The 22,430-nt window shown below is 41.1% G+C and overlaps 1 protein-coding gene across 2 annotated transcripts; it reads left to right on the top strand.

Moving 5' to 3' along the window:
* Positions 1-291: 291 nt before the first annotated feature.
* On the top strand, positions 292-21,035 carry LOC103376580 (extended synaptotagmin-1-like). 2 transcript variants are annotated; one of them, XM_008306995.1, is made up of 52 exons: positions 292-947; positions 1,935-1,976; positions 2,989-3,123; positions 3,232-3,305; positions 3,400-3,472; positions 3,625-3,714; positions 3,877-3,932; positions 4,102-4,222; positions 4,314-4,490; positions 4,725-4,807; positions 5,037-5,085; positions 5,170-5,259; positions 5,373-5,468; positions 5,986-6,057; positions 6,149-6,235; positions 6,334-6,483; positions 6,657-6,770; positions 7,180-7,356; positions 7,452-7,537; positions 7,623-7,671; positions 7,844-7,933; positions 8,021-8,116; positions 8,215-8,286; positions 8,392-8,478; positions 8,600-8,746; positions 9,834-9,940; positions 10,034-10,211; positions 10,315-10,491; positions 10,577-10,659; positions 10,924-10,972; positions 11,061-11,150; positions 11,336-11,431; positions 11,743-11,814; positions 12,823-12,909; positions 13,023-13,169; positions 13,251-13,369; positions 13,643-13,754; positions 13,841-13,929; positions 14,078-14,219; positions 15,142-15,318; positions 15,422-15,504; positions 16,092-16,140; positions 16,260-16,349; positions 16,532-16,627; positions 16,724-16,795; positions 16,888-16,974; positions 17,456-17,602; positions 17,694-17,842; positions 18,457-18,588; positions 18,688-18,790; positions 19,018-19,067; positions 19,394-21,035. In XM_008306995.1, exons 1-52 carry the CDS (start codon positions 585-587, stop codon positions 19,419-19,421), a joined length of 5,487 nt encoding a protein of 1,828 aa, XP_008305217.1. In that variant the 5' UTR covers positions 292-584; the 3' UTR covers positions 19,422-21,035. The 2 variants fall into 2 exon arrangements, with proteins under 2 accessions (XP_008305217.1, XP_008305218.1); XM_008306996.1 differs by lacking the exons at positions 7,452-7,537; positions 7,623-7,671; positions 7,844-7,933; ... (5 more) ...; positions 10,034-10,211; positions 10,315-10,491 and having other exon boundaries at positions 294-947.
* The last annotated feature ends 1,395 nt before the right edge of the window (positions 21,036-22,430 follow it).

Here is a 22,430-nt window from a genome sequence, read left to right as displayed (position 1 = left end):
TGGCAGGAAACCTGATCTAAGTACTGAGGAGAACGCATAGTCTGCTGTTTTAATATGAACTGAAGCAGGACAAAATACTGTCCACTATTGCTTTATTAGACTGAATGTGCTTCATCATGCAGGTAAAGATGCATTTTGATCACTACACTGTGGAAAAATCTGTGTAACTTCCTGCAATGCTGCAGTAATAACGTTAATGACGGTAAATTGGGCAGCTTGACGCAGCAGCGAAAGAGTCAAAGATGCATTTTTTTTGCTTTGCCAGTGGGCGTGTTTTCATCCAGTTAACGGGACTGGGTGAGGAGCACAACTTACCGTCGGCCACTTCTCCTCCAACTGTGCTTATTCAATACAACTGCTCCACTTTAACGGCCACACGAACCGTTTTAGTGCCGTTAAATAAGATGCGCCACGGACGCACGGTGAATTAGCGACGGTACGAGTTACGGTAAACGTGCCGCAGCGCGTTTGTGGGGAAGGGAGCTGGCAGGAAGCATAAGATTCTCGTTAAGTAAGTCCGAGCACAGTGTTAAATTGAGTATTTTGCATCCAGCAGTAAGTTCGTGTCCCGAAAAGACACCAACATGCAAAACGAAAAATCGGAGCCGACTGAACCAAAGACCGCCGAGGGTCCGAGCGCAAACAGCTCCGAGGAGAAAGCGCTGAGCCCCGTGGGGGCAGACAGTCCCAAACCCAAGGGGATCAGTGCGGTCGCAGTGCTGTGGACGTTTGGGAAATGCCTGGGCGCCCTGCTCCCCGTATATCTTGCGGGTTATTACCGGGTTAGCACCAGTCTGCTGGTGTTCGGAATGATGGTCTACACGGGATGGAAACATGCCCGAGAAGCCAAGGAGGCGCGCCTGAGGACGGCCTTCCAGCTGCTCAACAACGAGGAGGAGTATACATCCATGAAAGTGTCCAAAATCAAGAGAGACCTCCCTGCTTGGGTAAGATAAGAAGTAAACACCCACTTTGACCCGGAGTAACCTCACATTAAAGAACATTCAAAATCAGAACATCCCTACAGGGTGCTCAGTGAACCAGCCCAACCAATACTTAGTGTGGGACCACTTATTGTACCACAGTCTGTAATCTTGGGAGGCTTTAATGAACTGGTGAGCTTTAGGTCCTCACTGAAACATACATTCAAACAAATGTGCAAAAGTCCCTTTATGGTATATGTTCCTGCATCATCTCCATTTCCACAGTTGTGTTTGTTTAGATTTCAAAACTAAACTTGACTTAAAGAACAATCAGAGCAATTAATGCAACAGCTACAAAATCTCTCTAATCTGTTTGCAATTGTAACAAAAGGTGGCTGGAAAATACCTAAGGATAATAGTCCTGCAGTTTATGCAAATACATACATACATATACATCCTTAGGGTATGTAGCAGCAGAATGTAAATGCCAAAACCCACATGGGTCTGTTTTGACTCAGAACATCAGGCCACACCCAGATGAGGTTTCTGAGGGTTCCTCTTTCCGTGAGTGGGTTTTAGTAATTGCTTGCATAACCAGACAGCTTGCATATCCTCATTGAAGTTTTCAAAAAAGGGGAGTCTCAGTGTTGTTCTCCGGTGCTGCTCAACAAATGACATAATAAATAATACATCAACATAAATTAGTAAAAAATTTCAAGCACTAATATTGCAAATGCATCCTCACACCTGATCTTTAATGCAAAGTTAAACCATGCAGCAGCCATATCATTCAAAGGGATTTGTGAATTGGCTATGTCCACATTCTTGGAAATATTTATTCAGTCTAAAACCTGGTGAAAAAACAGCAGTGGGATTATATCAGCAATGTTACTGATTATTATTCCAGACCTGCATTGTCTATGACTCAATCATTTCCCTATATTGTTGTGTGTTTACCAGGCTCTATGCACAATTTAAATTATGTGCTTGCTTTGTTTTTCTTTCCTTCAGGTAAACTTTCCAGATGTTGAGAAGGTTGAATGGCTGAATAAGGTAAAATATAAACAGTGTCCTGTTTTGCCTCTTTTGTATTGTAAATTACATGAATGTCTGTTCTTTTATACGCTCAGCAAACACACGCCTGTCCGTTCAGTGGCCCAGCTGTTGTGCTGATTGACACTTGTTAGTGTCTGCTAAGTTATTAGCTGCTGTTAGCTGATAGATGTAAGCGTTGCTGCTGCCATGTTCCAAGGAAAGGCCACACCCCCACTAGTGTAGCCACTGTCTGCACTGCAGAGAGCAGGCCTCATGCCAGGCAACTCTCTCAACATTTCCATTTCATTGCAGGCCGCCAGGCTGACAGGAAGGGGGAGGAGCTGCTTAGTCCCCAAAACTAAATAAAACTGCAGCTACAGTCTGCCCCCACGGAGAAATAAAGGCCACTAATATAGACAAAGAGAAATCAAAGTATTCATGCTCACAGGACCACGAGATCTGAGCGTCACAGAGCACACAAAGCAGAGTTTTGAGACTGCTTACTCGAGGGGGAGGTCAGCAGATTCTCTTATTGCTCAGGCTTCATCCTCCACACAAGCATGCAGCTGATGACTCATTCCCCACTTATGCCAGACTATAACCAACTCTGGGGGTTTTTTTTTACTGTCGCAGAGGCACGCAACCAAACACTGCCTCTGCTTCTGGATTCTTTTCCAGTACGAATAGTTTGAAAACTAAACAAGTTTGTACCACAGGATTGATATTTTGTAGAAAGTGCAGCACTCCTACATGTAGAAGACAGAATTTGTTGTATCATACAGCATGTAAGCACCCAGATAAGAAGACTAACAGCTGAGGAGGCTCAACTGGCTCCAGCTGTCTCTGTCATTCTTCTATTATTGCTAATGGAAGCCAAGGCATCTGACAGATGCTTTTGTTACTATAGGGCTAAAATGCCAAAGTTTACTCAAAGCAACAGTGTGGTGTAGCATGCTGCAGGGATGCACATTGGATGTTATATTTCTTACACATGAACGCATCTTATACCATGTGTTTGATGCCTGCACAGGTTCTGCAGCAGGTGTGGCCCTTTGTCGGCCAGTACCTCGAGAAGCTGCTGATAGAAACCATCGCTCCATCTATTCGAGCCTCTAGCAGCCACCTCCAAACCCTCAGCTTCACCAAGGTGGACATGGGAAACAAGGTGAAGGCACTGAGACCTTAACTGTGCTACGGCACGGCTGGAAAGATTCATATAAGTACCGCTGGTCATTTATACTGTGTAAATAAATGTGCTTTCTCTTTGCTTCAGGCCATGAAGGTTGTAGGGATCAAAGCACACACAGAGAATGACAAGGGACAAGTCCTGCTAGATCTGTATATTAGGTGACTGTTTATCTCTTTCTCTTTGTGCTTTCCTCAGTGTTCGAACATTAGGAGATGTTATTGTAGGTGACATTTTGTGTTCTTGTGTCCTCAGCTATGTTGGCAATGTAGAGATCAATGTTGAAGTGAAAAGATACTTCTGCAAAGCTGGAGTCAAAGGAATACAGGTGTGTCTTCAAGTCACTGAGCAACAACATTTCATGTGAAGTTAAAATTCAAAGAATGTATCTATCTGAAGCCCAAAGAGGAACTGAAATACCCTGAACAATTGCCTTTCTGTGTTTAGCAATAATTACATCTTGTCTGTTTCTCTGTTTAGCTACATGGGATGATGCGAGTGATTCTGGAGCCTTTGATTGGAGATGTGCCCATCGTGGGTGCAGTCACCATGTTTTTCATCCGTCGGCCTGTAGGTCCATCTACAGTCACCTCTGTTTGTTCTTTTCAACCCCCATTCCTGTGACTATCATGTGTCCCAGTGTAGCCTCATATATCTTTCATGCTATTGATTTTTTCATCAATCCTGATTGATTTACTGTACCTTCTTCTGTCTATTCTGTCCTCCTCCCAGAAACTAGACATCAATTGGACTGGACTGACTAATTTGTTGGACATTCCTGGACTCAAGTGAGTTGTGCCAAAATAACCTCATCTTGCTATGCACATTAGCAATAACCGCAATCTTTTCATAAACAGAGCCTTAGACATTTCATTATAGTGTGGGTTTCAATAGACAATGAGTTGTAAATTATTACCAGTGTTTCCACTGAAATGTTAATTTTGCCCTTCATTGCAGTGTCATGTCAGACAGCATGATTATGGATGCCATTGCCTCCTTCTTGGTGTTGCCCAACCGTCTGGTTGTCCCACTGGTTCCTGGCTTGCATGTGGCCCGCCTACGCTCTCCGTTGCCAAGGGTGAAGCCTCAACATGCACCTTCAGATTGAGACTTTGATATTAGTTTACATTTCAGAAAACACAGGTTTATTACCCTCTTTTATTTCTTAGGGTGTGGTGCGAATCCACCTAGTGGAGGCACAGAGTCTCGCAGCCAAAGACAACTATGTGAAGGGGGTCATGGCTGGTTTATCTGACCCCTATGCCATATTAAGGGTGGGCCCTCAGACCTTCACCTCCCAACACGTTGACAACACAGACTCTCCCAAGTGGGGAGAGATGTATGAGGTGAGGAGGAAAAAGAATTTCTTGAAAATGTGTATCGTCATTCCACTGCATTTACAGGTTTTTGTAATATTCTGTGTTTTTCATTGATATATATCATCATTTCACTTTTGTCTATATCTGAGGGATTTGACTGTTACAGGGCTGACAGTGGTCATTTTCATTCATGAGGCAGGCAGCTTCCATACAAATCACTCTGTCAGTCTTCATGTCCTCTATGTGTGTCCTGCACGTCAGGTTATTGTCCATGAAGTGCCTGGGCAAGAGTTGGAAGTGGAGGTATATGACAAAGACCCAGACCAGGATGATTTCCTGGGCAGGTACATGTGCATAATTCATGTCTCTTGTGTGCCTTTGTTGAATGTCACATTTTCAGCTTTTATTTGCCACCTTTCATGAACAGTGGGGGTAAACAGACAACCCATGAATAAAGCATACCGTTTTAAAGCTACAGAATGTGCTTATTCTGCTATTGATCCTTTAATTTTTACCACTACACGTACTCTTTCATCTTTTAGTAATTCTTTCATGCTCTCTTCCTCCATTTAGGACCAAACTGGATTTGGGCATTGTGAAGAAATCCATAGTTGTAGACGATGTAAGTGAAAAGTTGTCATTTAAGCCACAGTTTGTATGAACAGTTTTTTTTAATTATCTGATTGCAAATGTATGTCTGTCCCAGTGGTTTACTTTGAAAGACACTCCGTCTGGGCGGGTTCATTTCAGACTGGAGTGGTTGTCCTTGCTGCCTAGCACTGATCAACTGGAGCAGGTTTGAATCAGTCATTTTCACTAATATATTACTGTGGTGATTCTAAATTAGTATGACTTTTGTGTCTCTTTCAACAATCATAATTTTTAAAAATCATTGCAATTTTCACTTAGATCCTAAAGAGGAATGAGAGTGTCACCAGCAAGACTGCCGATCCCCCTTCTTCAGCCATCTTGGTTGTGTATCTGGACAAGGCTGAGGCACTTCCCGTGAGTCAAATATCTCTAACCTCTCTGCCCACATTCGTGCGCAGCTCGGAGCTGCTTCCTGTGTGCGGTTAAATGAGGCAGAGCTGTAACTGCCATGTGTCTCGTATTCCACATCACTGTTGCCTTGGCCTCCAACCCCCGTTCAGTGTGTTGCTCTAAGAATGAATGTTGCTAATTTTATCCAACACACATTTCTTACTCTGCTAATTTCTGCTGTCATTCACACAAATCATCGCACAAATGGGACCAGCAGTGATTGAATCTTTGGAGTGAAATCAAGTCTTTGTGTTTTTTTTATTCAGTGCAGATTTATACTTCCTGAATACAGTGCACAGTGTGCTGCTTCCTTTCGGTTATTTGTGCTGTTGCTATGGTAGCCTTGAACAAACCATTATTCACATTAGCGTTGTCACAGCAGCACTGTAGATAAGTCTATTTTTGCTCTGCTATTGGTTACAGTGCAATTGTTCACATGCCTTTCTATGTATTCATACGTCTGCAACTTTGTGTCTTTTAGATGAAGAAGGGAAATAAAGAGCCCAATCCCATGGTGCAGCTGTCTGTGCAGGACGTCACTAGAGAGAGCAAGGTATATCTGTTGAAGAAGCCAATTAAAAGTACTGCAGATTAGATTTCATTTACTTCTTTTCCATATGCAAACTGTTTATTCTTATCTTTAGACTTGTTACACAACCATAAATCCCGAGTGGGAAGAAGCTTTCACCTTCTTCATCCAAGATCCTCGCAAACAAGACATAGACATTCAGGTAACAGCTCATAAGATTAGCTACTGTGCATGAAACCTTGTGTTAGCAATCTGATATCCAAACTTATGTCCTTTTATTTTGGCTTTCCTTTCCATTAGGTGAAGGATGCTGACCGCGTGCAGACGCTGGGCAGTCTGACCATCCCTTTGTCCCGTGTTTTGTCAAATTCCAATCTTTCTCTGGATCAGTGGTTCCAGTTAGACAACTCGGGATCAGCCAGTCGCATCTATATCAACACAGTTCTCAGGGTAAATGGCAGCAAGACCTACTTACTTATCCTACTCTGCAATAGGCCAATGAGGGTTTTGTAAACACACTGAAAGAAACAAGTAAGAAGTTATTCATTATATTATTAAGATTTTACACAGCTTTTTATTTTGTTTCTGTCTGTCTTTTCTTTTTTTCCCCCACTTCAACAAAGGTCCTGTGGTTGGATGAAGATCGAATCCCATCTGAGGTGGCTTCTACTCTGGAGGCTGGATTGTCCAAACAGCTGCCTCAGCAGACTTCTCCTCATCCTAGCTTTGCCACAGAGGTAACAGAGGACAGTTCATCCAACTATCCATCTTCTAAACACCGCTTAATCCTCATTAAGGTTGCGGGGGGGCTGGAGCCTATCTCAGCAGGGGACACTCTGGACACGTTGACAGAGAGACAACCAAGCACACTCACATTCACACCTACGGACAATTTAGACCCACCAATTAACCTCAACATGTTTTTGGACTGTGGGAGGAAGTGAGAGAACCTGGAGAGAGGTATGGTGAAAGGCAAGAACATGCAAACTCCATGCAGAAAGATCCCAGGCATCCTAACCGGGATGCGAACCAGGGATCTTCTAGCTACCGTGCAGCCCGAGGAGAGTTCAATGATGTGTTTTTTTTTTTAGGCTTCTTTTACATATTTATCTTAATTATTTGTAATTTCATTTATGTTTTTTTCAGGGACTGCTTCGAATTCACCTGTTAGCTGGCCAGAATCTTGTTCCAAAAGATAACCTGATGGGGGGCATGGTGAAAGGCAAGAGTGATCCCTATGTCAAGATCAACATCGGAGGAGAAACATTCACAAGTAATGTTGTCAAGACCAATCTTAACCCCACCTGGAATGAGATGTATGAGGTGAGTAAATGTGCATTGCTGGGAAATTTTGTGTTCATACATGCCATAGTGTTCAGCTGGTCAAAGATACATGTGTGACTTTGTTTTCCCTGCAGGTGATTCTGACCCAGCTTCCAGGTCAGGAGCTGCATGTGGAGGTGTTTGATAAAGACATGGATATGAAGGATGACTTCATGGGCAGGTAACTATTCTAATTTCATTTTCACATATATGAATTAGACTCTGGATAAATGATAAGTTCTAATCTCACGTGTCTTGACATACAGGCTGAAGATCAGTCTGAAGGACATCATTGATTCACAGTACACTGATCAGGTGGGCAGACAGTCAAATGTATCCTTGTAACTGAAGCCTAACTCAGCCAGATACATTGGTCTTTAGTAGGCGTGTTTTCATACTATCTCTACAATTATTTACTGAAGGAGCTGTTCTTGATGGGGACCCAGTGATTCTTGCAGGAACATTTTTATTGTTTTTTATTTCTCAGTGGTACAATCTCAATGATGTGAAGTCTGGTCGAATTCATCTGGGACTGGAATGGGTTCCAACAGCCTCAGAGTCAGACAGCCTGGATCAGGTCAGTATTTTCAAATAAAGTCATAGATTAATAGACATTTTCTGGTGAGCTGCATTCATATTCTTCAACTCTTTCCTGTGACTGTAGGTTCTTCAGTTCTATTCCAGACAGTCCTACCAGAACAAGGCGGTTCCCTCAGCAGGCCTTCTGTTTGTGTATGTTGAGCAAGCACACGGCTTACCTGTGAGTCTTTAAATACTGCTGTAAAGGATCATGTGTAGGATTAGTAGTTAACTGTTGAACTTCCAGTGAATGACTTTGTCTATTCTGTGCTTCTGCAGGTGAAGAAGAGTGGAAAAGATCCAAAAGTAGGAGCAGAGATTACTCTTGGAGAAATGTCTCGTAAAACTACAGTAAGACCCCAAACCTCATTCAGATAATGATGAGTTTTAATATCAAGAATAACACAATACCCTGTCTGTTATTAATGTTGGTTGACTCGTGGGTGTCTTTTTAAGGTGTGTGATCGTACCACATCGCCTCAGTGGAATGAAGCATTCTGCTTCCTGGTTCAGGACCCCAGAGAGGATATTCTTATCATTAAGGTCAGCTGGCATCGGCGCAAAACTAAAGCGGAACAGAAAGTGTCCATTATACAAAGAGAAATAATGAGATCTCTCATATATAAACATTCCTGCACTCACTTTCTGCATTATGTTTCTCCAGCTCTCCCACACCTGGACTCTACCCATTGGTTCTCTGGTTGTTCCTATTAGAGAGCTGCTGTCTGAACCGGAGCTGGTCCTGGACCAGTGGTTCCATCTGGACGGAGCCTCGCCAGAGAGTCAGCTTCTTTTGAGAACTGAACTTAAGGTAAGTAACTAAGTGTGTCAGTGCCCTTTTTGCCATTTCGATATAGCTACTGCTATATGTCCTGTTCTCTATTTTTAATTCTCTGAACCCCAAGCAGTTTCTGGGCATTTTTCCTCCCATCACATTTTTTCTCACTGTGGTCTTTTTACTGCTCTATAAAGTGCTGTGCCTCTATGGAAACAGCACAATCATGGCTAAAAAGAAGTAGAAAGAAGTAGTTTTTTTGTGTTTGTTCTTTGTGCAGTATAACAGTTTTGATTGTAAAAATGTATAACTGTAGAAAGTTATATTAGCATCAGTCATAAAAATAAAACTAAATTTGAATTTCATTGATTATTTATTTTTGTGAATATTTTAAAAAATCTTAGTGAGGATTAAGCGGTGTATAGATAATGGATGGATTTTAAAAAATAGTCAACAAGTGCAACATTTTTCCAAATTCCCAAAGTTGTAATCAATACTGGGGGAAAAAAATGGTTACTTCACATTCTATATATTTTACTTCTCTTAATCTGTTTTTTGTGCTTGTCTATGTGATCTGAGTAAACACAGTCTGCAGCTGAGCTGAACAGGCCTGGAATTTTTGCCCCATGATTGTTGCAGCTGATTCACTGATAACCTCTTGGATTATGCTGGGGAGTGCAAAGTTTTTTTTTGGTTTTTAAAAGAATCCTGCTTGTGCAAACAATTTGTTTTTAGATCATTTGGAATTGAAACAGGTAGAATACAGTGATATTGTTGAAAAGTCACAAATTTAAACTTAGATTTGGTTGTTTTCTGTTGGAAAGGCATGCCACAGATAAGTAGTACAGAGACAGTCAAAATGTTTAAATCCAGAGATTCCATTTGTCTTTACAGTTTATGTCTTAAGGTAGTAATTTGGTGATATTTTAAAAGATGACATACCTTTCGAACCTGCCTGCAGGTTTTTGGGTTTGGATAGTTATTCTTTCTTTGCTGTAATTTCAGTGGCACATTGTCATGAGCCTTTTGAGTCAGTTCTTTAAATGTGTGCTTTGTTGCGATCAGGACTGTTACCAAGCTCAAGTGTTTAAGTGGAATAATAATAATATCAACTCCATTACAGATGCTGATTCCTAGCAAATGTACTGGTGCCACTGAGAAGGCTAAGGTCCCATCAGCATCTGAGCCTTCCCCTTCTCAGCGAAAGCAGGAGACAGATACAGTGCTCAGGTAAGATAGTTGTTTCAGAAAAGTGTGTTTTTGCCTTCAGTTTCTCCATTGTCTATATTTAATTTGCCACATTGATACTCTTTGTGCTTTTAGGTCAAGTTCAGTGGATGCTCCCCCTGTCGAGACTATCAGCTCTTCAGTGACTTCGAATGAAGACGTTAAAGTGAAGCAAACGGCAGCTAATGTGATTGAAGAGAAAGTGGAAGAACCACCGACCCCTGCCGTCATACAGCCTCCTCATACTTCTCCAGACATCAGCTTTGCCAGTGAGGTAAAAACTGCAATCTAAAGTAGCAGATACAAGAAACAGGGCATGATGACATCATGTTTAGCAAAAAGCAATATATACTGTAGTTAAATATCTCTATCTGTAGGGGCTGCTGAGAATCATCCTGTTGGAGGCCCAGAGTCTGGTTGCCAAAGATAGCATGATGGGCGGTATGGTGAAAGGCAAGAGTGACCCCTATGCCAAGATCAGCGTTGGAGAGGTGATGTTTAAGAGCAATGTGGTCAAGGAGAATCTCAACCCGGTCTGGAATGAGATGTATGAGGTTTGTATGAGTGGCTGAACAAAGTGACAAAGCAAGTAACTTTTGTTAATTTAACTGTAAATTGAACTGAACTGTGTTCCCTCAGGTGGTGATGAGGCCTCAGTCAGGGCAGGAGGTGCAACTGGAGCTGTATGATAAAGACATGGACAGAGATGACTTCCTGGGCAGGTGAGGGCAAATGTGGAGGTTTGCATTTGGGGAACTTAGTATTATAGTCTTCACTGTCCAGCACAGTATTCAGTAAACAGATGTGTTCACTGGCTGGTAATAATGTTCCTTTACCATACAAATAGAACAAATGGTAAATGAGATGCACAAGATTTGAACTTACAGATAAAAATAAGCATCTGTTGTAGTGGGATGTGCTCCACAGATTGTGCGTTTGACTCATTGTTGTCCATGTGTGCATAATGTGCATTTTGTTGTGGACAGATTCAAAATCAGTGTGGCAGACATAATCCGCTCCCAGTACACAGACCAGGTGGGCATTTTATACAAACTCTATCTCAATTTGTGTTCTCCTGAAGTAATTGTAGGCTGTGATTCAGTTATGAACGCCTCTGTTTCAGTGGCACACCTTAAATGATGTGAAATCTGGTCGTGTACGTCTGATACTGGAGTGGGTTCCAACAGTGTCTCATAATGACACCCTGGATCAAGTTAGTACAATTTATATCATTTCTCAATGTGTCTTCTTTTATCCACATATGATTTTAATCTTGACCATTTGTGTTTCCTGATTCTCCCACATCTGCTCCATCTCTAATATGACCTCCTGTCTTGATCCACTGTCCCCGTGAGTGCTGAGTCACTAATGCAGTTTTTATTTGATTCTGTGCTGCAGGTAATGCAGCTGCTGTCTCTCCAGTCCTACCAGAACAAGGCTGTTCCCTCTGCAGCTCTGCTCTTTGTTTACATGGACAGAGCACACTCATTGCCTGTGAGTCCCCTGTAATTTCGTACAGTGACAAACACTATAATAAGCGTGCTGTGTCCAACATGAAGATAGACAACAGTTTGGAAAACAACTACTTTTGAGTATTAAGTAATGGTTTTATAAAAGAGAGAAGGCTGGATAAGAGTTGCTGTTAGCTGAGCAACAATCACTGTTGTTGGATTTTTATGAAGCAGTAATGTACAGCAGGAGTGTTTTATTTTTTAAGGAAGTGTTGGTTCTCAACTGTTGCTGCTTTAATCACAGAGAGTGAATGCAAACTATTTATAAAATGTTATGTGTCTTTCTGTGCGCAGTTTAAAAAAAGTGGAAAGGAGCCCAAGGCTGGAGCTGAGCTTGTATTTGGTAATACAACCTACAAAACCAAGGTATGACATTGATATAATAAAAATGAAACAAACACACACAGACTAGTGATGCCAGTTCAGAGCTGCAAGTTGTATGTATTGTCATTGTCGTATTGGTTGATCTTTTTTTTTTTTGCATTCATTAAACTTCTGCCTGTGGGTTTGAGAGGCATGTTGTCATAAAAAATTGCCAAACTTCCACTGTTTATCAGACTCAAGAACCATTAGTTATGAAATTTCTCAACATTCCTTTAACTACTCATCTGTGAGTCATTCAGTTTCTAAGCCTACAAAGGTTATATTTAATCTAAATCACTTTATTCTATGTGCCTCATTTAAAATCCAACAAAAAATATCTGTTTATACTAACTGGACTCTGGAGAAAACGGAAAATTCTGTGCAACCATGAAGCCATCAGAGAAGGCTGTGACCAAAAAGTCAAGTGACAAGAATTCAGGGACGCTTTGGCTGAACTGGGCTAAACTGCAGACTGTGCTTACACAAAGCAAATAGGAGAAAAGTATAAACGCCCAATAAAAATGTGAGTTTCCAAGTTTCGATAATGCCTGTGCCGTTTCCATAGAGGTGCAGGCCTTTATATTGCAGTTAGAAATGAGCACACTGTGAGTACAAATGTGACTAAAGCAGAAAACTCTCAGAAACTGCTTGAGGTTCAGAGGGTTCGTTAATAATTTACTCAATAAAATGTGACAATAAAGCCTCTATCACAATTTCCCATGAATGTATCTACTGTTTTGGTAAATGATTAATTTTGAAGTGAATAAATGAATAAAACCACGGTGTATATAATATTAAAAAAAAAAAATCCAACTTTAGCTCCCCCTAGTGGTAGAGTTGAAAAAAACACAATACAGTATGTCCAAATACCTCCATATGCCATTCCACAAGCCTGCTGAAACCTTACAGCAAAGAAACAATTAAATCAAAACGCAGTAAATTTTACAGTATATCTTTGTTATTCCATGAACAGTTTGATGATCCGTGTACTCACCCCTCCTCTTTTCTAAGGTATGCGATCGCTCCAGATCCCCTGAGTGGAACGAGGCGTTCTACTTCCCGGTTCGTGACCCCACCGAGGAGATGCTCATAATTAAGGTGAATGTGCTGAGTGTCTCACAGTGCTAATGTACAGCATGTATAGCACACTGCTGTCATCAGGAGCGTCTCAAGTTTTGAGTGACATTACAAATGTGTGCTGGTATCTGTAGTTGTCCAGTGCTTGGGACCAGCCTATGGGATCTCTGGTGGTTCCAGTGAGGGAGGTGCTCTCTGAACCACAGCTGGTTCTGGACCAGTGGATGCACCTGGATGGAGCCCTGCCTGAAAGTGAGATCCTCCTGAGGGCTGAACTCAAGGTATGAGGATATATACAAACTGAGGATCAGTCCAGTTGTGTTTTACATTGATAAAACTCACTGGAAGTTTGTTGTTGGCAGATCCTTAACTCAAGAATGACTGAAGTTCCAGTACCGTCTGTAACTGGTTCAAAGAAAGAAGATAAGGCATTCAGAGCAGCGAGTGAGGAGGAAAAAAGCTCAGAGCTGCCAACACATGAGTGAGTCATTTGTGTTTGATTTGTTCATGTATACATCCTCAGACTGTTCAAATACACATTTAAAGCAAAAACAAGAACAAATAAATACAAAGTGCAGCGGTGTGGGTGAGTGAAGGAATGAGAGGATGGGATGCATCAGTAAATATACTCCTTTAAGACGTATTTTACACAAAACAACTGCACAGAGTAAGTTCATTTGTTGCTAAGTGAAGCTACTGTCTAATCAGTTCCACTCTGGCCCTCACATGGTTTTAACAGTACTCTTGTTTTCAGGTCTGTTGCAGAGTCAAACCAGCCAGAACAACCTGGATCAGCAAAAGCAGAACCTGCACCCTCCACAGAAAAGCCTGCTCCAGCTGCACTTGATACATTCCCTGCTGCTGCTGTGAGTCACATCACATGAAAAGTCAGATGTTATTATGTTCTCAATGTCTATTTTTACCTTTGTAACTTTAATGCAATCTTGGTCAGGTGGTTGAAGAACCAACAGATGTAGAAGAGCGTCCCACACGACCGACTTTCCAAGGAGACTTTGAACCGCAGCAAATGCGAACAAAGGGGTGAGCTCCACATCATAGCAAATACGGCCACATTTCCTTTTTCTTTTTTATCTTAAACAACCATAAAATGGAAGAAACAAAAAAAGCATACTAACAGACACCTAATAGATTCTGCATTGTGTGTGTGTGTGTGTGTGTGTGAACGTAGTACTGGTTTAGACAGTCTTGTTCACACCACAGTGACAGGTCTTCCCACTGACACGCTGAAGCCAGCAGAAGTCACAGAAATACCCAAACCTCGTGAAGTTCTTCCACCGCACACAACCCCGAGCCAGGACTTTGGTAAAGAGGTGGGTTTAGTTATGCTTTTATGAGCAGATTGGAAACTGACTTGTTTGGTTTCAACAGCTGTGTACTGTCATTTGCTGCCTTTGTCCCTTGTCATTTCTTGCATAAATTTAGAACACTTCCATCAGCTATGTACGGTAAAATGCAGTGTCCGCTACCTCTCTGCCACAGAACTTTGTTGTCGTCATTGCACAACAAAGTGCAGTGTCATCCCAGGCTGCATATCCCAGCTTGTTAGGGGCCATGCTCAAGGATTTAACCGTGAGGCTGGGGCTTGAGGATCAGTAGGCTTACCACTGAGTAGCTACTGTCCCAAACTACTTCCAGTTTGCTGAAACGCTAAGAGCTAACGCTTTCCCAACTCACTACCTATACATACATAGGACAGTTTTTTTTCCATTTTAATGGAGTGCAACAATAATACATTGCCAGTCATTCATTGTGTCACCAATCACTTGATGGTGAACAGTTTGGTGAATCATGTGGGTTTTCTAAATTACCCCTCACACTATTTTTCCAAACACTGTGAGTGTCCCACTTCCTCTTGTTCCGAAATATCTCACACAAGTTCTGCTGGGTGGACTTCAGCTTCCTCTGTTGTTTTGGTGCTTCTGGTGTGTAGTCTGCTGAGTGTCTCCAAAGGTGCCCTTGTTATGTCAAGATGGACATTCACAGGTTCAAAGGTGTGCCAGACATTGCATTATTTATACATTTATGTCCATTGGGCTTATCTGATTAGGAACTATTGATAGTTTTAATTAGTAAAATTTAGAAAAGACCACTTGTCCACGATCTTATAGAAGGTCGTTTTAACCTACTACAGTTGCGGAATGTTTAGTCAAAGGCAGCAGGAATTTACTGGTACGAGTAAGGAACAAATGTGTGCTCCAGGACTTCATAACACTTACAATTTTCCTCCTGTAGGGGCTGCTAAGGATTCACCTGTTGGAGGCACAGAATCTGGTTGCAAAGGATAACCTGATGGGAGGCATGGTGAAGGGCAAGAGTGATCCCTATGTCAAGATCAACGTAGGGGAAGTTACATTTAAGAGCCATGTTATCAAGGAGAATCTAAACCCAACATGGAATGAAATGTATGAGGTAGGCAATGTGTTTTTTTTGTTAAACTACTGCATATTGTTTGGAATTCACTGTTCCTACAGTCTCTTTTTGACATATGTGTGCTTCTGTTTGTTTTGAACAGCTTGCTTTGAGTGGACACAACCTCCAGGAGATCAAGATCGAAGCATTTGATAAGGATTTTGATTCTGATGACTTTTTAGGGAGGTGCGTGTCCTATGAACTTATATCAGTCCTCAAAGTAAAAAAAAGTGTAGACCCCTGTGTACACTGGACCTGCATGGTAATAAGATACTCCTGTGGCTTAGTACGATTTTAAACTGAAAAGAGAAACATTGCATCACTGTTTCAGCGAAGCTTCTCAACTACAATTTCTGACTTTGATTGGCAGCCATTGTGTCAGGCCAAGCAAAAAAAATAAATAATAATAATCATGTGTAGCAAATTTTAGTGCAAAAAAAGGATAAACAGGTTCACAGTGGACCAGCAAGCTTGTTGAATTCAGTTCAAAATATAAATTCAGCTGTGGACTGGTAGACTTTGCAGCTGTCAATCATCGATGTAAACTGAATATTGCATGTGACTGGTTGTATAAATATTACACAAGTAGTGTTCATGAATATCTGTAAATGATTTGTGTTTATCTCGGTTGCTGATTGCCTTAGTGCTGTTTTCATTTAATACCATAATAAGTTTCTTATCTCACAATTGAAAATGAATGATATCAAAATTCTTTCCAGCCTTAAACTGCAACCTTGTTGTTGTTGACCATTTGTCTGTACTCATGTTTACAGATTCAACATCAAGCTGAACGAGGTCATAAGATCACAGTATACAGATCAGGTTAATCAATAACTCATAATCTAACGTGGCACCATGTGGTTTTTAAACTCTGCTTTGTATCATTTCCTTACATGAAGGGTGTTGCTCTGCTTCTGTAACTGACGTTGTCTCTGTTGCAGTGGTACACGCTGAATGACGTGAAGTCCGGACGGCTTCACCTCATCCTGGAATGGGTTCCTACAGTGTCAAACTCAGTCAGGCTTGATCAGGTCGGTCCACCTTCATGTTTACAATTTTATCAGTGACTAGCTTTAACCTTGCTCTGTTTATTGAAACATGAAGTTCTAAATCATCTCAGATAATGCTGCTGAGTCACAATCTGGCACACGAGGCAAGTTATTCACATTGCAGCATAATTATCACACCTAACTGGCTGTGCTTCATGTGACAGGTACTGCAGCTTCAGTCTCTGCAGTCTTATCAGAACAAAGCCGTCCCTTCTGCAGCTCTGCTCTTTGTCCACTTAGAGAGAGCACATTCATTACCTGTAAGTCACCTGCAGTTTATTTACATACTGTGCAGTAGTTAGTAAAAAGTAATTACACATACAACATAACTTGAATGCCTCTCTTTGACCGGATAGTTGAAGAAGAGTGGAAAAGAACCCAAAGCTGGAGCGGAGCTTGTTCTGGGGGAAACAACCTACAAAACCAAAGTGAGACTCCTGATGCATGGGGCCTTTTGCTCAGTGTGATAAATACATTTTTATTGCTCTAACTATCATATCTTTTTATCATGCTTCTTTAGCTGTGTGACCGCAGCAGAAATCCTCAGTGGAATGAGTCTTTCTACTTCCTGGTACATGACCCTAAACAACAGATGCTCGTGATAAAGGTAAGAAATTTATTTATATATGTTTGTTTGCGGGCTGCAAGGTGGCGCAGTTGGTTAGCACTGTTGCCTCGCAGCAAGAAGGTTGCCGGTTTGCATCCCGGTGGGGGCACCGGAATCTTTCTGCGTGGAGTTTGCATGTTCTCTCTGGCTTCCTCCCACACAGTCCAAAAACATGTTGAGGTTAACTGGAGATTTTAAATTGTCCGTAGGTGTGAATGTGAGTGTGCTTGGTTGTCTGTCTCTAAGTGTGGCCCTGTGATAGACTGGCGACCTGTCCAGGGTGTCCCCTGCCTTCGCCCTAAGTCAGCTGGGATAGACTCCAGCCCCCCCACGACCCTCGTGAGGATTATGGATAGATAATGGATGGATGGATGTTTGTTTACAGAATCTGGTTTTCTGCTGCTGCATATCGGATCCATTTGTGGGTCCAAGTTAAGTTTGCTTATATTTATCAGCAATAATGTTGAATTTTGCATTGCAGTTGTCCAGTGGCTGGGATCAGCCAATGGGATCTCTGGTGGTTACTGTCAAGGAGCTGCTTGCAGAGCCACAGCTGGTCCTGGACCAGTGGTTCCACCTGGATGGAGCCTCACCTGAGAGTCAGATCCTACTGAGGGCTGAACTCAAGGTGATGACATCTGAAAGACAAAGACTTCGGCCAAAGGTGTTTAGCTAACTAATACCGACTCTAACTGCTATATTGAATTTGTTTTCAATAGATTTTGGATTCCAAAATGGTGGATATGATCAGTGCAGGGACTCTGCCCTGTGCTGCCTCTGCCTGTGGATCTGGAAATGGGCAGGTGAACTTGTCTCTTTCATACGCCTCACAGGAGAGAAAGCTCGTTGTGGTCATCCATGCCTGCAGGTGTGTGTGCCAAATACTTTTCATTGACATACATAAAATTATCATGTTATAAGAGGCCATGGTAAAGGATGTACTTACTGTTTATCCAGAAGAGACATTTTATATGAGTTTCAAAAAAGTGTCTTGTTTGAACAAACTGCACAATCATAGAACAGTCACGACATGTCTATATGTTCTAGTGAAAAAGGTAAATATAAGTAATAAAGTTAATATTGCACGTTCTCTAATTGTTAGTAGAATAGAAAAGAAAATAATTTATTTATCCCAGGCCTGGGAAATTATTGTGGGTGACTTTTGACTTCGTTTTTGCTGCAATAATACAGTCAGCATACCTTGAGATAATCGCTTAAAAATATAGAAACCCGAGATGTCTGGTTATATAAAACATTAAAATAAGGTCTGTGGTTGAACCTTTAACCCTCTTACAGAAAATTTACAAAGTAAGGAAATTGTTGATGACAGCTCAAATGTAAAATGAGCACGGCCAGCTTTGCACATTGTGTTGTATTTATAAATCTGAATCAGCCTGCTCTAATATAGTGGGAGTTTATAGTTATTCCCATGCTTGAACAATGACTTTTTTTAAAGATTTGCTTTCTCTTTTCTGCATGCAGAGGTCTGTTGTCACAAGGTAAGGACGGCATAGACAGCTACGTCTCCCTCATGCTGCTCCCAGACAAAAGCAAAGCCACCAAGAGAAAGACAGCTGTGAAGAAAAGAGATCTCAACCCAGAATACAATGAAAGGTATCTGCATTGTGTATGACTTTGTGATTATTACTGTTTTTATTATTATATACAGATTTTTGTTTGTGTTCATGTTCTAATCATCTTTGTCAATGTCAGGTTTGAGTATGATCTGCCGTTGGAGGAGACGAGATACAGGCGTCTGAGTGTATCAGTTAAAAATAACTCAGCCTCGTTCAGGAGCCGAGACATCGTTGGACAGGTCAGTCTGAAACTGTGCTTTCACTTCTAAACAGCACACTCACATTAGGGTCATTTGAGTAAACGCATACCTGTCCAGGTGTGCTCAGGTCGTACACTAGTAGGTGGTCTGGCTGGTAGCTGTCAAGTTCATTGCATGGCTGTTTTGTTACTGCGTATTCCTTTTTAATATTTTCACTCAGAGTTGCAGTTTATACAGATGCTAATATTACATTCTTGTTTTTCTAGGTGCAGATCGACTTGGCCGAGATTGACCTGAAGTCTGGTGTCACAGAATGGTGAGCAGAGCAGACTGAACTTGCTCCAGACTTCCTTATACATTTATTGAAGCGCTTCATTCTACATGTAATATTTAGCATCAAACACAATGGGCTCTTTAGTGACAGAGAACAGAGACAGTCTATGGTCAGCTTAGCTTAATGTCAAATTCCAATAGGAGTATATTTTTATGGTAGGATAGTATAGACAGTGTGGTTTGAGAGGTTTGTATGTACATTTTGGATGACTTGTCATTTAGCTGGTCACTTTTGTCTTCATTTTTTCCCCATTGTTTGACGATCATCATTATTTTGTCATTAACTGACTGCCCCTCTACTCCTCCCAGGTTCACTCTGACAGACGAGGCTGAATAATCTGCTTGCTGATGTAGTGCGGCGATGATAATTCCATCCCTCGACTCTGCACTGCTGCTACTCACACTGATGCCTTCTCCTTCCCACTTCTGTGTACAATGCCACTGAGGCAGCCTTACCTGCACCCACCCAGCAATCTGCGTATCAACATGTAGTATAGAAGTGGACTGCACTGTATATTCACACACATCAACACACCCACCAAAGATAAGTAGGCTGAAGTAGCTGAGTTGAGGGATAAATTGTAGGTGAGTTCCGACTGAAGGTTGTGTTACTGTGTGAGGAGATTTAACTTAAAGACTGAGTGGAGCAAGTGGAAGATGAGCAGGCTCAGAAAGAATGAAGTCATATTTTGTTGCTTTTTATGATTATTTTTTTGCTTCTGCTGCTGTGAGAATGTTTTAAATCAGAGTATCTTTGTTTGAAGTGCAGTAATATTTTGGGGGGCCAAGCAGTAAAGCTGCACAGTCACTCATTATGTTTGTGCCTTTTCTTATTCATCTTCATCATCATCTTTGTTCTGCCGGAGAACTGTTGTGGAAAACCAAACTTGGCTCACTGATTGGTGACGGTCCCCTGATTCTTTTATGTCTCGAACACTGCAGCGCCACCAATAGGTCAAAATTGGAGCTACATTTATGTACAATTCATTTAAACCACATGCCCGATTTTCAAAAATGACGTATCATAAGGATCAAGTTCAAAGTATCTTGGGATGTTTGGTCATTGTTCACCGGCCACAATTTTGCCAGAATTTGCACAGATTGTCTTCGGTTTGAGCCTCACATAACTTCTCATATGGACTTATGATGGTGAGATCATGAAAACCTCCATCTCGTCTGTCACAGTTAATCAAAATCAATAGAAAGCTGCCAAACACAACATGAGGTCATATCTCATCAACACTTTGATCTATCCCAAACAAACTTGCCACATAGACTCAGGATCCCCACGTCCAGGAAGCACAAATTGTTTTGCTTCATTTGACCACTAGGGGGGGCTGCAATAAGAAAGTGGACGATTTGTTTTATAACTATGGCTGCTTTTGCCTGAAATAATTATTGTACAGCCAGTTCATTTTGGTAACATCATCATCAAATAGCATGTGAGGTCATATCTCAATAACCATTTCATATATTGACACCAAACTTTGTGAAGTTGTCCAAACAAACTTGCATAATTTCACCACTGTGCGGCGCTGCAACTAGCAAAAACTCATTTTTCCAATCAGTGCTTAAGATAATCAGATCATGTTGCCGTGGTGACTGTTCCCCGCTGAACCGTTTTGGTCCCTTTATTGCTGCTTGCAGCTATATTCCGATCATAGTTTTGTATGTATCGTTCATGAATGTCAGTGCCATTTCAGTATTTAGGATCTTGTTTTCCGACATGCTTACAGTGAAATTCGTATATATTTCACATCACCTTGCCACGTAGTTTTTGACAGTGCCTTTGGAAATCATTTTTGTATGTTTATTTTTTACACATGTCCTTCTTACACATATTTCACAGTTATATGTTTGATTTTGTGTATATTTGCAAAGACTGCAGATCAGATTGGATCCTGTTTGTTGAAAGAAGGTAATAAAAGTAGACAAATTTTTGCACATCTCACTTTTTGTTTTTGTTGGACAATTTTGGGACTTTATATAACATGTTTTATGACCATTTCTACTGTTCTTTTAGTCACATTTGCACCGATTCTTTTCATTTTTACAGACAGCTATTCTGCTGATATACAGCTTTCCTGTAGGTATAATGTGAATGAGAAGACATTTTCACTGCTAACTGAATCTAAAAAAGAAGTAATTTTGCAGTAGATTCAGAATGAAAACAAAACAGGGGAAACACTATGTATGCACTGAAACCTTGATGTGAAAATCTCTGCTGCAGGTAAAAAGTAGAAAAATGTAGTAAAGCTACACTAAAGGAAGTGCACCTTGCAAAATGATATATTTCAGAGTAGTTTATGTATACAATGGATTATTTCTCGCAGTAATTGGTAGAAATTGCTTCAGTTATTTAAATGAATGCACTTAGTTACATTTACTCCAATCAAAGGTGTATGTATTGGACATCAATAAAAATGTTTATTTATTTTACACGTCATATCCAACGGCACCCAGGGCTCACACACACTACTTTGGTGGGAGTGGTGGAAAGTAACAAAGTACATCTACCACTACTCTGAGATACTTGTACTCTGAGTATTTCCAATTAATGCTACTTCATAGTTTCACTCTGCTACATTTGAGAAGGTAGTATTGTACTTTCTACTCCACGACATTTATTTGGCAGCTCTAATAAGTTTTAAGATGAAGATTTTTCACAATGCGTAACATGACAAGTGTTTTAAATGCAACAGACTGTGAAAGGTTAAACTAGTGCTTTCTTGCCTTTCTGTGTGGAGTCGGGGTCACATTTCAGATATTTATGAGATGCTAGCAGCTCCAGCAAATACTGACTTTTCTTCTAAACTCCTTACATGGTTTCATTTCAATAAATGTTCCATTGATCCGATATCTCACCAAAAGATGAGAGAAAATGACCAACAACTGAAAACAGATTTGTGTATGAGAACTTCCTTTTTTCTTTCCTATTATTGAGGTAACCTTTCTATCAGTACGGGGTTGTGATGACATTTTGGACACTGTTTATTATTCTGCATAATGTTTAATTACTGGTCATAATTACAATAGTCTATATAATACTGTGAGCTGCAGGCTAAGGCTGGGTGGCCCCCAAGCTGTGTAAGGTGTGGTAGACACTGAGCTTTATCTATGTATGAGGCCCTTACTGGTCCTTTAACCCCTCATATAACTTTATTGCTGCCTACAGCATTGCAGGTGATAGTTGTTTTTGCTGAACTTGGAAAAAGCACTTTAACTCACTGTGCACCTGCAACCTGGAAAAACCTGCAGAACAATTCAAAGCTTGACACACTGTAATCCTTAGAATATTTCAAGCTTTTTAAGTTAATCTCATTTTGCTTCCAGTTTGTTATAGCTG

Source organism: Stegastes partitus, unplaced genomic scaffold, assembly GCF_000690725.1.
Source record: "Stegastes partitus isolate 25-593 unplaced genomic scaffold, Stegastes_partitus-1.0.2 Scaffold51, whole genome shotgun sequence".
Taxonomy (NCBI): Eukaryota; Metazoa; Chordata; class Actinopteri; family Pomacentridae; genus Stegastes; species Stegastes partitus.
This window is presented reverse-complemented; position numbering and strand designations above follow the sequence as displayed.